This window comes from Malaclemys terrapin, chromosome 15 (genome assembly GCF_027887155.1).
Source record: "Malaclemys terrapin pileata isolate rMalTer1 chromosome 15, rMalTer1.hap1, whole genome shotgun sequence".
Taxonomy (NCBI): Eukaryota; Metazoa; Chordata; order Testudines; family Emydidae; genus Malaclemys; species Malaclemys terrapin.
Window position 1 is genome coordinate 850,278 of NC_071519.1, and position 14,613 is coordinate 864,890.

General features: G+C 65.3%; 2 protein-coding genes across 4 annotated transcripts; both read right to left on the reverse strand.

Annotated features, from left to right (window-relative positions):
- Nucleotides 1-6,002: 6,002 nt before the first annotated feature.
- Nucleotides 6,003-8,712, reverse strand: C15H17orf49 (chromosome 15 C17orf49 homolog). Of its 3 annotated transcripts, none has more exons than XM_054005337.1 (6): nt 8,604-8,712; nt 7,806-7,900; nt 7,463-7,564; nt 7,171-7,379; nt 6,754-6,858; nt 6,003-6,245 (listed from the first exon to the last, which is right to left on the reverse strand). In XM_054005337.1, the coding sequence occupies exons 1-6, from the start codon at nt 8,622-8,624 to the stop codon at nt 6,241-6,243; spliced, it is 537 nt and encodes a 178-aa protein (XP_053861312.1). In that variant the 5' UTR covers nt 8,625-8,712; the 3' UTR covers nt 6,003-6,240. The 3 variants fall into 3 exon arrangements, with proteins under 3 accessions (XP_053861312.1, XP_053861311.1, XP_053861313.1); XM_054005336.1 differs by having other exon boundaries at nt 6,003-6,249; nt 8,604-8,711; XM_054005338.1 differs by lacking the exon at nt 7,463-7,564 and having other exon boundaries at nt 6,003-6,249.
- Nucleotides 8,713-9,196: 484 nt separating this feature from the next.
- Nucleotides 9,197-13,223, reverse strand: RNASEK (ribonuclease K). Its single transcript, XM_054005299.1, has 3 exons — nt 13,053-13,223; nt 11,033-11,112; nt 9,197-9,895 (listed from the first exon to the last, which is right to left on the reverse strand). Exons 1-3 carry the CDS (start codon nt 13,128-13,130, stop codon nt 9,757-9,759), a joined length of 297 nt encoding a protein of 98 aa, XP_053861274.1. The 5' UTR covers nt 13,131-13,223; the 3' UTR covers nt 9,197-9,756.
- Nucleotides 13,224-14,613: the final 1,390 nt, after the last annotated feature.

Here is a 14,613-nt window from a genome sequence, read left to right on the forward strand (position 1 = left end):
ACCCCGTTTCTGGGCAGCAGAGTAACCCCGGAGGTCTCCCCACTGTACGGACCCCCCCCAACTGAGATCAGCCCCACCCCCACTCCCCATGGTGCTGCATGGACCCAGGGCGACGTCCTCCCGGCCCTCACAGCCCAACAGACACAGGCTGGCTGACCCCAGGCCGCAGGGACTCCCCCAAACACCCCCATGAGGTCGGGGGCAGAGCTAGGAACCCAGCCCCAGAGCAGGAAATGACCCCAGGGCAGAGCTGGGGGGGCAGGGCTGGGCTAATAGGGGCTGCGAGTCGGGAGTGAGGGGCACTGGCAGAGCTGGGGGGGGGTAGGGCGGGGCTGGCAGGGGCTGCGGGTCGGGAGTGAGGGGCACCGGCAGAGCTGGGGGGGGCAGGGCTGGGCTATCAGGGGCTGCGGGTCGGGAGTGAGGGGCACTGGCAGGGCTGGGAGGGGCTGCAGGTTGGCTCCCAGCTCAGGTCATTGAGGGTTTGGGTTACAGCTGCCCTTTGACCTTTGCTGATTGGGAGACTCAAGATAATTGATTGACAGTTCGGTATTCCCCACTGGGGCAGAGCAGGGGGCACTGGGAGCCAGGACTCCTCGGTTCTCTCCCTGGCTCTGGGAGGGGAGTGGGGGCTGGTGGGTTAGAGCAGGGGGGGCTGGGAGCCAGGACTCCTGGGTTCTCTCCCCGGCGCTGGGAGGGAAGTGGGGGCTGGTGGGTTAGAGCAGGGGGGGCTGGGAGCCAGGACTCCTGGGTTCTCTCCCCGGCTCTGGGAGGGGAGTGGGGGCTGGTGGTTAGAGCAGGGGGGGCTGGGAGCCAGGACTCCTGGGTTCTCTCCCCGGCTCTGGGAGGGGAGCGGGGGTTGGTGGGTTAGAGCAGGGGGGGCTGGGAGCCAGGACTGCTGGGTTCTCTCCCCGGCTCTGGGAGGGGAGCGGGTGGTTAGAGCAGGGGGGGCTGGGAGCCAGGACTCCTGGGTTCTCTCTATGCCCTCCCCCGGCATACTGCCTGTCCCCTTTAATCTCACAAACCCATTTACTGATAACCCTCCAACTGCCCCCAAGATCCTGCTCGGGGGCTGGGGGTGGGCATTACCCAGGCAGCTGCTCCCCAGCCCTGCCCCATGGATATGGGGGAGGGGGGGCAGGCTCTGTTCCTCGGGGTGAGGAAGGGGCTGGCCTGTGATTTCCTGTGGGGGGGGTTCGCCCTTAGTTCTCCCTCCCCATCTGCACGCCCCCCTCCCCCATGGGAGCAGAGCACAGTGTGAGGATGGGGGGTCCCCATCCCCACGGCGAGGGGGGGGCATGCCGGGCCCTGGGTAAATCCGGCTGCGGGTCGGCACCAGCAGATTCGAGCGTGCGAAGCCACAGCGGCTGAGCGAGTCCGAGTGTGAACAGCACAAATCAGCCCTTTCCCTCCCTCCCCCCGGCCCCCCCAGGGCTCCCCAGGACTTGGGGGGCAGGGGCCCCCCAGGGGCACTGGGGAGGCTGGAGGCTGTGCCGTGGGGGGGTCCCAGCGGGGCAGGGGGGGCCGTGGGGCGCGGGAGACAAAGCGTCCGTGCCTGCCAAGTGGCTCAGAGTTGGCACCGTGACAAAGTCAGCCGGGGACGTCCGTGTTGGCGCGGGCCGGAGCCCTGGAAAAGGGAATTTTTCCCCGGCCCCCCGCCGGGCCGATCGCCCCCAAACTTCACACCCGCCCAGTGGGGGGCCGGGGCCGCGCCCGGGAATTTTGGCGGATTTTTCCCGCCCGCCCAAGGGGGGTTATTCAAGTGTAGAAAGTTGTGCAGGGGGAAAAAGACCGAACCTTCGCTGCTCACCCGGGCTCGGGTTCTTCTTTCCCCTCCCTCTCCACAATTGCACCGAAAGGGCTCGCGGCTCTGGGGGGGGCACCCGGGCAGGGATCCCCCCTTTTGCAAGCGGGGGGCCACGATCCCCCCTTGGCCAAGCAGGGATGCAGCCGCGCCGGGGGGGGCGGCTTTGGGAACGGGACCTGCCCCATGGCACCCAGGCTGGGGTAGGACCTGGCGGGGGGGCTGGTTTTCCCCCCCGGACGGATACCGATATTTTTTCGTGTTGGATTTCTTTGTGCCAGGGCGAATTCCCCCCCCAGAGCTCCCCGAAAATTTGTCCGGGGTAAGGAAGCAGCTGGCACAAAACTGGGGCGCCGGCCTGGCGGCAGGTAAGTGGGGGGCCCGGGGGCAGCGGGGGGCCGGGGGTCCCCGTCTGGCGCCGCCCGAGCTGGGGGACCGTCCCCTCCGCTCGCAGGGTGTGAGCCGGTGAGTGTCCGGCCGCGTCGCTCGCTGGGCTTTGGGTTGGTTTTTCTTTTTTTTTTTTATTTGCAAGGGGAGGAAGGAAAAAAAAAGGGAAAAAAAAAATCCAGCTGTCGGCAACAAGACGTTTTTTTGAGTGGGGGGCGAAGAAAGCGCCGGCGGGGGTGGTGGGGGTGGAGGCGTCAGAACGGCTGGAAAAGACGGAGGATCGGCCCCCCGAAACGACAGCGAAAACCCAGACTCGAGCCTTGGGAGAGCTCCCGGAGCTGGGCCCCCGGCCCCCCGAGGATCGGCGCCCCCCAAAAGGGCCCGGGAGAGCGGCCGGGGGGGACCCCGAGAATCCCCAGAACCGGCCTCACCCCAAAGGTCGGCTGGAAAATCACCCCAATTCAGGGAAAAAAACCCCAGAGCCGGGGCCCCGAATTGGCCTGAGACGCTGCCCGGCCTCCCCCTGCCATGTCCGCGGCACCCCAAAAACCCACCTGGGCAGGGGGGGGGGCGCGATTTGGTCCCAGTCTAGAACGACTCCTTCAAACGCCCCCGGGGGGCTGACCCCAAACATGGCGCAGATGCGTCTAAAGCCCCCTCCCCGAGCGCAGGGGGGGCCCCAGATTTCAGAGGCAGGAGGTTACATGAGAGACGCCCCCCCCCCCCCCCCGCGAAAAAAAACCCAGAACGCCCTGAAAAGCTCAGGAAGGATTGGAACCAACTGACCCCCCCCGCACACGCAATCTGGGGCGCGTGGGGGGGGGGCTGCGGCTTTGTCCGAATTTGCCATTTCTGCCTGCGTCACCCCCATGCCACCCCCCGGCCTGCCCCAGGGCGCGGCAGCTCCAGCCTGCACCCGGGGGGCAGATCGGGGGTGGGGGCTTGCTGCCTAAAGCCCCCCTGGATTTGCACTGTGCTGCGACCCCCCCCATCGGCCCGGCCGGCCCCCCAAAATTGTGGTTTTGGGGCTCAAGTCTGTGCGGTACTGGGCTGGGAGGTGAATGAGCCGGGACTATGTGGGCCGGGGGTACGTGAGTGTTGTTTTCACATAGGGGGGGTCGGCCCCATGCATGTGCCGAGGTTGGGGGGTGTTGCTGGGTGGATGGGGGGTGGCTCGCTGGTGCCCCAGGTTTGGGGGGTCAGTGTGGGGCTGGTTCCCCCCCACACACACACCCCACAACCAGTGGGCCGTGAGCCAGTTGCGAGGGGGGGGAAGGGAGGGGGCATGTTGGGGTGGGGGCACCCGGGTCCCCCCCGATTTAATACCAGCTGGGGAGGGGCGGGCAGTGGGGGGGGGCGAACTGGGGGGACAAATCGACCTACGGAGGCAGTGGGAAGGTTGGGGGGAGCCGTTGTGGGGCTTGACACCCCCCCCGCTCTCAGCCATTTAACTGCACAAACCGCCCCAGTTTGTGGTGGGGGGGGGGATTTCTGTCCTTGTTTCTGGGGGGTCTCCCATGCAGCACTGGGGGCGAGGCTGGGGGGCGGGGGGTTTGCATTCGGGGCTCATTTGAATGGGGAGGGTGACCTAATTAACCAGTTTTTTTTCCTGGGGGGGGAGGGGGGGCGTTATGTCAAGAGCCAGCTGCTGCCCCAGAGGCTGCTGGGAAAAAAAGACTCCATTTTCCACCTGGGGCCTGACTCCATTTTGGTTTGGATGGGATCGGCCGGGAAGGGGGAGGGGACATCCAGCAGCGACCCCCAGCCACGTACCCAGCCGGGGGCCGGCACCCAGATGAAGACCCCCCCCCACTTCTAGCAATTGCCCCCCCAGCTCCCTTTATGTAGTAGACAAAACGCTGCCCTCCCCCCCCAATAAACCTGGTCTGACTCTGGATCCCCCCCCAACAACCCGCCCGCCCCGGAACAGGTTGTGTTTGTCTCGCTGCTGCAGACGCCCCCCCGCCCCGAGGGCTGGAGATGCCCCCCCCCCGGACGCCCCCCACCCCGGCCTTCGCCCCAGCAGCACATCATGGTTTGTCTGAGGGTCTGGACGCACAAACCATTTTTGTGGTGTTACCGCGCGGGCCGGGACCGCGGCCATGGAGCGACCCAGACGCTGCCCCCCCCCCGCCCACGACCTCTAGCCAGGCTCCGCTCCCCCAGCCCATCTACCCCGGCCTCGGGCCCGGCCCTGCCTGTCCCGCTCCAGCAGCACAAAAATATTGGCAGCGTCCTGCCTGCCAGCCAGTATTTCCTTGTGCTGCCCCAGCGGGGCTGGGCCCCACGCGACCGGAGCCGGGGCTGGGGGGCAGCAACGCGACCCGGGGGGAGCAACAGGAGCCTGTGTGCGACTTCCTCCACCGCGGCCTGCGATGTGCCCACCTCTGGGGCGAGGCGGCCAGTGACACGGGGACCCCTCACCCGGCGCGGATATGCAGCCACCTCTGGGGCGGGACGGCCAGTTACCCGGGGCGCCCTCACCCGGCATGGAGATGCAGCCACCTCTGGGGCGGGGCGGTCAGTGACACGGGGCGCCCTCGCCCGGCGCTGACATGCAGCCACCTCTGGGGCGGGGCAGCTGGCGACATGGGAACCCCTCAGCCGGCACTGAGATGCACCCGCCTCTGGGGCGGGGCGGCCAGTGCTGCGTGCCGGGGAGGGATCTCTCTACTGGCAGCACCCGCATGACTGTGCCGGGCTTTCTCCAAGGGCCCCCCCATGTCTCTGCAGGGGCCCCCAGCGGTCAGACCCCCTGGTAGAGACGTCCCCCCTGTAGACTCCCTCCACTCCCCTCACCTAGACCCACAGTTTTGGGGAGCCTCAGTTTACCCCCAACTGAACCCCAAACTCGCTCCCATGACACAGCTGGCAGGATCTGTACCACACCGCCTGGTGCCTCAGTTTCTCCAAGTCACCCCTGGGGGGCAGCGCAGGACGGGAACCAAGGAGTGAGCTGCAGCCCCTCCCCCCCCAGAGAGACAAGGGGCGCCCCCCTCCCAAGACCTAGCTGGAGAGCACCGGGCCAGGCGGGGAGCAGCAAGGGATAAAGGGAGTTCAGGGGGGGCTGCTGACGCTGAGGAATCGGGGTGTGGGAAGGCCAGGGCTGAATGGGGGGCTCCCAGCCATGGGGCCCAACCCGGCGTGTCTCTGGCCTGGGGAACCTGGCTTGGGCCCTGGAGGAAGAGTGGGGCCATGGGGGGGCAGCTGGTGCCCAAGGTGGCCCCTCCAGGGCCTGTGGCAACACCAGGGTGCCCCCAATCCCTGACAGTCAGTAACCTCCCCCTGTCCTCAGCCAAACACAGAGAGGGGAACCCAGCCCCCCAAAATATTCCAGCCCCTGGACAGGGGTACCCAGCCCCCCAAAATAACCCAGTCCCCCACCAGAGGGGCACCCAGCTCCCCCAAATAACACAGCCCCTGGACAGGAGCACCCAGCCCCCCCAAATAACCCAGTCCCCCACCAGAGGGGCACCCAGCCCCCCAAAATAACCCAGCCCCTGGACAAGGGTACCCAGGCCCCCAAATAATCCAGCCCCTGGTCGGGGCACCCAGCCCCCCCAAATAACCCAGCCCCTGGACAGAGGAACCCAGCCCCCCAAATAACCCAGTCCCCCACCAGAGAGGGGACCCCGGCTCCCCAGCCGCTATCCCCTCCGGGGACCTGGGGCCGTCTGCTTTTGGGGTCTGGCTGCTCCCCCCGTGACATCTCCCCTAGGGGGTCGGCTCTCAGTCTGCCCAGGCCCCCCACCCTGCTCCCCCCAGCACCTCCACGACAATTACCAGACACACCCCGGCGGGGGGGGGGGGGGCGGGGGGTCGTTGTCACTTTTATTTAAAATAAAAACCAAAGATGGGGCTGGGAAAACAGCAGGAAGGCAGGGGGGCAATGGGGCAAGGCCTGCCAGTGGCACCTCCCATCAGCCCCTCCCCAGGGAGTGTGTGTGTGGGGGCTCCTCGCAGGCGTGGGTTGGTCCGTGCGCGGGGCAGGGGGGCTCAGCGGGACAGCAGGGGCAGGTCGCCGGGCGTGATCAGGAGCCCAGGGTCCAGGGTCAGACTGTCTGAGAGAGGGAGAGAGATCACAAGAGAGGCTGAGGCGGAGCCTGTGCAGAGGGGGCGGGGCCTCATGGAAATGGGGGGGGTGGCTAGGGACCCCCTCCCTGCCCAGCCTGGCTAGTAGCCATCCACAGACTGGTCCTCCAGGGACTGGTCTAGTGCTTCTTCGAACCCGGAAACAGCCGTGGCCTTCGCAACACCCTGTGGCGAGGAGTTCCCCGGGTTAATGGTGCCTTGGGGGAAGGAACACTCTCCCGGCTGCCGCCACCCAGGGAGGGGCTTTTCCCTGAGAACTCCCCACCCTGGGGCCCTCAAGGGCGAACAGCTGATCGACACCCCCCCCCCCGCCCACTGGGAGGAGGTTTGCCAATGGAACGGGGCGGAGAGAGGGGGAAAGGGCAGGGGCAGGCCCAAACCCCCATGTCTCCCTGGGGATGGTCCACCCAGCCACCCTACCCCCCAGGCATGCAGAGTGTGAGTCCATCCCCCCCTCCCCTCCCGGCTCATACCCTGGTCGAAGTTGAGTTTCTTGGCGGGGGGGGCGTCCCCCAGCCCCTCAATGTCGACCAGGTCACTGTTGGCGTCGGAGTCGTTCAAGGCGCTGAGCGTGACGTCTGTGGGGGCGCGAAGGGAGGGGTCAGCCCAGGGCGTGGGGTCCCCCCGCCGGCACCACAGCTCAACGCCTCCACCCACCCCCCCATTCATAGAGCCCCACCCGAGACCGCCCCCACCCTATCCACTGCGGGACTGGTCCCTCCCGCACCCCAGGGCACACAGCCCCCCCCCCCGGCACAAAGCCACCCCAGACACAGCCCCCCCCCAGGCACAACCCCCCCCAAGGGCACATGAACCCCCCAGACACAGCTCCCACCTCAGGGGACACGACGCCCCCCCCGACAGGACCCCCGCCCAGGGGTGCTGCTCACCCGACGCCTTCTGCTTCTTCATGGGCGGGGCGGGTGTGTCCTGCAGCCCAGCAGGGCCCCCGGCCTGGGCAGGGGGGGGCAGGGCCTGGGCTGCCACGGCCCCCCCCAGCCCGTGCCCCTTCTTGGGGCCCTTCTTGGGGGAATCGGCAGGCAGGGGCACCCCGCTGTCCTCATAGGCCTTACGCTTGGCCGTGGCTTTGATCTGTGCCCTGCGGGGACAGGAAAGGGGGCGTCACCGGGCGGGGCTCTGTCCCCCCAGTGCCCCCCCCGGCAGAGACCCCCCCCCCCTTACACCGTCCGCTCCTTGATGACGGCGCTGATCCGGTTGAGGTCGTCCCCGAAGCGCCGCACGGCCGCCCGCAGCATCTCGATCTCCGTCTCCGTCCACTTGGCCCTGGGGTGAGCGAAGGGGGGGGACACAGGGGTCAGGGCCGCCCCTCCCCTGTGCTCTGCCCCGCCCCCAACCCAGCGCACCGCCCCCCTGGAGACCCTACAATAACACCCACAATGTAAACACAGCCACCCCCGGCCCGCCAGGCCCTGCCATATCCCCGGTGGGGTGAGGCTGGGGCCCCGTCTCCCCCCGGCCCGTGGGGCCCAGCCCCCCACCCGCGCCCCGGGGGACCCCCGCTCACCCGGCGGGGGACGAGTCGGCCACGGGGTGCAGCTGCATCGTCAGTTCCCCCAGCTTGGTGAAGGCGGCGCCGGCCGCGGAGAAAATCTCGCCCACCTGCAGGGGGGTCGGGGGGGGAGAGCGTCAGAGAACCCCCCCGCGGGGCCCTGAAACCCGCCCCCGGATCCCCTCCCCCCGCGGGGCCCCCCCAAACCCGCCCCCGGATCCCCTCCCCCCGCGGGGCCCTGAAACCCGCCCCCGGATCCCCTCCCCCCGCGGGGCCCCCCCAAACCCAGCCCACCCCTCGTGTCCCCTCCCCCCGCGGGGCCCCCCCAAACCCGCCCCCGGATCCCCTCCCCCCGCGGGGCCCCCCCAAACCCGCCCCCGGATCCCCTCCCCCCGCGGGGCCCCCCCAAACCCAGCCCACCCCCTCGTGTCCCCTCCCCCCGCGGGGCCCCCCCAAACCCAGCCCCCGGATCCCCTCCCCCCGCGGGGCCCCCCCAAACCCGCCCCCGGATCCCCTCCCCCGCGGGGCCCCCCCAAACCCAGCCACCCCCTCGTGTCCCCTCCCCCCGCGGGGCCCCCCAAACCCAGCCCCCGGATCCCCTCCCCCCGCGGGGCCCCCCCCAAACCCAGCCCACCCCCTCGTGTCCCCTCCCCCCGCGGGGCCCCCCAAACCCGCCCCCGGATCCCCTCCCCCCGCGGGGCCCCCCCAAACCCGCCCCCGGATCCCCTCCCCCCGCGGGGCCCCTGAAACCCAGCCCCGCCCCCTCGTGTCCCCTCCCCCCGCGGGGCCCCCCCAAACCCGCCCCCCCCACACCTTGGTGGATGCTGACGTCATCGCGCCGCGGACGCTCCGGCCCCCGCCCCGGGGGGTTTCTCTGGCCGGCGCCGCCGCCGCTCGCGGCCCCCAGCTGCTGGCCCCGCCCCCTCGTGTTGCGCGCGCTCTCGCCGCGGTGGATGTCGGGAAAGGGGGCGGGGCGAGTGGAATCCGGGACCAGCAGAAGCGGCGCCAGCTTCCGGGAAGGGGCGCGGCTGCCCCCGGGCTAGGACGCTGGAGGACCAAGCGCTCTATGGTCTTAACCCCTTCCGTGCCGCCGCGCCGCCGGCGGGGCATCTCGGCACCGCCCCCAGCCTCACAGACCCCTGCAGGGCACCTGCCCCCACCCACAAACAGGGCCCCCTGGGCCCCCACGGGCCTGCCCCCCCCCACAACCCCTCATCCTGCCCCCCCTGACCCTCCCACCCTGCACTACCCCACCCCCTCATCCTGCCCCAACCCCCAAAACCACCTGCTGCCCAGATACCCCCCACCCCCAACCCCACCCACTCCTCCCCACCTACCCCCTCCCATGGGTGCCCCTAACACCCTCCCCCCGCCACACCCCAGGGAACACTCAGTGGGTACAGGCAGGGGATCCAATATGTTTTATTTCACAGGAACCAGTTCCAGAGTTGACACAAACAGACACCCACCGCAACCCGGTGGGGGGGGGGGGGGGGGTCGTCTCTGCAGGAGAGGACAAGGGGTGCCCCCCCCCCACACCCAGTTCAGCATCTCACCCCCTCTCCTCGCTGCTGGGGAGGGATGGGGGACGGACGACACCGCAGGGTGGGTTTGGAAAGTGAGACGACAGGAGGACTCCACGCTGGGGGGTACAGAACGTGACCCCCACCCCAACCCACAGCCTGCCCCATGCAAAGAGGGGGGGAGCCAGCCCCACAGGCAACAACCCATTTGTGCCCCACCAGCACCGTAGGGAGACTGACCCCCCCCACACAACTGGAGACCCCCCACTTTTACAATCTCTTAAGGCCAGGGGTCAGCAGCATCCCAGGGGGTGGGCGCCCCCCACGAAGTCCCCACCGCAGGGCAACTCCCGAGCAAAGGCGCACCAGGGAGGGGCTGTAATAAATAGAGGGGCGTGGGGGATCCGGGGGGGGGGGGAGGGGCGGCTGTCCCCGGCGGGGTCCTAGCGCACCATGTACTCTTTGCGCTTGTTCAGCCGGACCTGGCAGAAGGAGAAGCCCCCGAGCAGCACATACAGCCCGGCCGCAATGAAGCAGTTGTAGCTGACTTGCTCGTAGAGGCGGTGAATCTTCTCCGGGCCGCTGTGGGGCAGAGGGAGCAGGGGGGTCAGTCCTGAAGCCGGCGCCCCCTAGAGGGGACAGGCCCCTGCCCCATTCCCCGCCCCCCTGAGCCAGCCAGTCCCCGCCCTGGGGCCGGGGGGGGGGAGCCACCGCCCCCTAGAGGGGACATGTCCCAAGGTGGATAAATTTCTGCATTAAGCACCTTCGCATAACCGTGTACCATGTTCATATAACCTTGTACTGGGCCTATCCATGGGGGACCTCTGTTTTCAGGCAACTTTGTATCAAATCCTTAGATAGAAACTGTGTATTGAGTTGGGTACAATGTTGTCACCCCCAAGGACAGTTAAGATTAGGGTGACCAGACAGCAAATGTGAAAAATCAGGACAGAGGGTGGGGGGTAATAGGTGCCTATATAAGAAAAAGACCCAAAAATCGGGACTGTCCCTATAAAAACAGGACATCTGGTCACCCTAGTTGAGATAGAAGGAAAATGTCTTTTCGCTAGGAGGAGAATAAGATCTTCCCCCCTTTTAATGGATTGCTCTGTTGACTGACCGAGGTGTGGATGAGGAAGGCAGCGCCTCCAGACAGCTGCACCCCGCGGAGAGGGGTGGGAGCCAAACCCCAGAACAATAAAACGTGTCCAGTGGGCTCACTAGAGAAGCTCAGACTTAATGACGGCCTCGGGGGTTAGAAGCCAGCACCACACCCCCTCTTGGAAGAGAAACGTGGGGGCATTAGGACACCCCCAGAAGGAAGCAGCACAAAGGGCCAATGGACACAAAGTTTGCAGCTGGTACAGATTTGCAGGAGAGGGAAGCGGCTATAAAAGTGAGGGGTCCTGCACAGGACCCCGGGTCTCGTCTCGTCTCATGTCAACACGGGAGCATCGATCCGGATCGGCAGACGCCCGGCTCCACCCCTCCCCCATCTAACTCGCCTGGCCAGTGCAGTTAAGGGGAGCAACTGGTTGGTAACAAGAGAAAGAGAGAGAGAGCGAGCCCGAGCGTGTGTGTCAGTCATAGATCATATGACAGTGTGGATTGATACATGTATTACCCATCAATGTGGCGCTTTGCCTGATTTCCCCCCCCCCCCCCCCCCGAAGAGGTCCTGGGCAGTACTTTAAGGACAAAACCAAAGGCAGCACTTACTCCTTGAAATCTTCCTCCGTGAAGGGAACGTCTTCGATGAGAATAGCCGAGTGAACGTTGAAGAAAATCCCCAGGAGAATCTACGGGGAGAGACCAGAGATCCGACGGGGGGGGGGGGGGGGGGGGGGGGGTGAGCAGGGGAAAGCACACCCCCCATCCCAGCGCTGCAACACCCCCCCCCCCCCGGACAGGGCACAGCGCAGGCAACAGCCACATCCGCCTGGCTAAGCCCGATGCCAGCCCCTCAACCCGTCCCCCAGAAGGATCCGCCCCCCACGTCCTGGTTTCAGGGCCAGCTGCAGCAGGGCAGAAGGGCCTGGAAGGGAATCAGGACCTAGCCCAGAGCCTGTTTACACAACACCAGACACCCAAGTGTCCCTGCTGTGCCCAGCCGGGTCCTGGGCAGAACCGGCCCCGGGTCAGATGGAACCGGCCAAGGAGGGAGAACGCGACCTTCCCAGGAGCAGAAAGCCAATGCCCGGGACAGATCGCACGAGCAGTCAGACTGGGTCAGTCCAAAGGTCCATCCACCCCGGTGTCCTGTCTGGACGGTGGCCAATGCCAGGTCCCCCAGAGGGAATGAACAGAACAGGGAATCCTCAAGTGACCCATCCCCTGTCGCCCATTCCCAGCTCCTGGCACACACAGACGAGGGACACCATCCCCGCCCATCCTGCTAATAGCCATTGAACCCTGGTATAGTCTTGGCCTTTGCAACATCCTCTGGCGAGGAGTTCCCCAGGTTAACAGTGCGTTGGGTGAAGAAATACTTCCTTTTGTTTTAAACTCCCTGCCTATTAATTTAATTGGGTGACTCCTAGTTCTTGTGTTATGAGAAGGAATAACTAACACTTCCTTATTTAACCCCCCCCCCTTTTTATTTTTTAAACTTTCTCCACATCGGTCATGATTTTATAGATCTCTATCATATCCCCCCCCTTAGCCATCTCTTTTCCAAGCTGAAAAGTCCCAGTCTTATTAAGAAGAACAGGAGTACTTGTGGCACCTTAGAGACTAACAAATTTATTAGAGCATAAGCTTTCGTGGACTACAGCCCACTTCTTCGGATGCATACAGACTAACACGGCTGTTACTCTGAAACTTGTCATTATGCAAGGCACTGCATTTAGCCGTATGGAATGGAAATCCATCAACCTCATGAAAAAACTCGTACCTCATTATATGTTCCATTCTATATGCATCCGAAGAAGTGGGCTGTAGTCCACGAAAGCTTATGCTCTAATAAATTTGTTAGTCTCTAAGGTGCCACAAGTACTCCTGTTCTTCTTTTTGCGGATACAGACTAACACGGCTGTTACTCTGAAACCAGTCTTATTACTCTCTCCTCATACGGCAGCCGTTCCAGACCCCTCATCATTTTTGTTGTCCTTTTCTGAACCTTTTCCAATTCCAGTAGAACTTGTTTGCGATGGGGCGACCACATCTGCACGCAGTATTCAAGATGGGAGCGTCCCATGGATTTATTCAGAAGCAACATGATATTTTCTGTCTGATTCTCTATCCCTTTACTAAGGGTTCCCAACACTCGGTTAGACCCAAGGGGCACCAGGCCCGGAAGTGGGGGGGGACAAGCCGAAGGAGCACCGGACACAGCCCCGGGATCCAGGAAAGGGGGGGGGGTCACCCAGAGGGGGGCGTCCAGCACAGCCTCGGGGGTCTCGCGCCACCCAGGGGTGACACAGCCAGTGCCTGAGCCGCCCCATCACCTTTTCCAGCTCACGTGGGGAAGTCTGTGTCACTGAGGAAGTTGGTAGGAGAGGTGCCCCCCCCCGCAGCCTAGGCTGGATCCAGCCACTGTGGGGCAGCCCCCCATGGTCACATAGTGCCCTCCCCCCTGGGCCCTCATCCACCCCCACTAGACCCCAGCCCCCTTACATGCCCCAAGAGTGGGGGACCACTCTTACCACCCACTTCTACCCCCAAGTCCCCCACCCCCATGTCACCCTGCCCTGCACAGACCCTCCCCCGCCCCCCACCAGCCCCGGGGCCCCCCGCTCACCAGCATGATGACGCCCCAGGCGCTGAGCACGATGCCGCAGGCGGCCAGCTTGGGCCCGCAGCAGAGCAGGGAGGCCATGGCGGGGCCGGAGCGGGGGCGAGCGGGCGGCGCGGAGCCTCCTCGTCGGGCTGCTGCTGGCCGGGCCGACGCAGCAGACTGAAGGCAGCCTCGGCCCCAGGAGGGAGAAGTCAGGTGACCGGGCGGAACCACCCTGCAAAGACTGTGGGGGGGGAGGGGAGGAGCAGGGCACGTCCCCTTCGTGGCGCAATGGAACCGGCCAGGCCGTTCCCAGCTCCGCCTTACGATTGGTCGAGAGGCCCCGGACCGTTCCATCCTCTCCCAGGGGTGGGGGGGCGGGATCCTGGCTATTTATAGACGCGGATTTCGGAGAGCCCCAAATCCCCTCGGGAGGGGGGGGGGGGGGAGGCGAAAGTTAAATAAGGGGAATGAAAAACAACCTCTCCCCTAGTGCAAATGGTACAGTCCAAAGAACTGGGTCGGTGGGGGAGGGGCTGTCACATGACAGGGCCTTAAATCGAGCAATGGCAGGGTCACATGGGGACCAGGTCACATGACTCTGGAGACAGGCAGGGCCACATGGGGACAGGGTCAGGTGATAGGGTCACATGGTGACCAGGTCACATGACTGGACAAGGCTAGGGCCCTATGGGGACAGGATCAGGTGACTGGACAGGACAGGGCCAGATGGGGACCAGGTCATTGACTGGATAAGGCCGGGGTCACATGCGGACAGGATCATATGACTGGACAGGACAGGGTCACAGAGGGACAGGGCCATGGCTCTAGGCAAGGCAGGGTGGCCGTCCCAGGTGCCTGCAGGACAAGTCCGTGTTCCCCTTGACTAGCAGACACCCATCAGCCCACACCCAGCTTCTCTGAACGTGGATTCCCCGCATCCACCCCTCCATTGATACGCACCAATGCCCCGAAGCCCACCTCCTGGGCCGGCGAATTAGCCTACCCCGCCCCTGCTAGCCGCTGCTCTCCCCTCGCGCCCCCCCCCCCCCCCCCAGCACTCACTGAAGTCGGCATCTGGCCCAGGTTGATAGGAAACGGCTCAAAATCGAGCCTGATTCGTTCTGTCTGCGGCCCGGCCCCGAACCCCGCCAAGGCAGGGACCGAACCAGCGAGGGGACTGGGCAAAGCGGCTGGGTGCAGCTGTAGCGATGGGTCACTTGCGATAGCACGGTATAAATACGGGGGAAGCGCACCTCCTGCGAACGGGGAATGGAACGCCGCCGCACGGGCCAGCTTCCTGGAGACCGGGACCAGACAGAACCTGGTTCCTGTCCCATATTTATAAACCTGACGGACAGTGGTTCTTTGGGCGCTTGAGTGTATTTCATACTGAACCCCATTTATCAAGAGGGTTAGCTGCTTCTACTAACGAGGACAAAGCTCCGTTAAGACGAACGATATTTCGCAGACAGCATGGGCAAACCTTACCTTACCGGCTACTTGTATTTTCCCCCTGCCTGGCGGCCATGAATGGCTTCTTATTGCGGAGGGATGCTGGGGACGAGTCCTCGCATGCAGCACT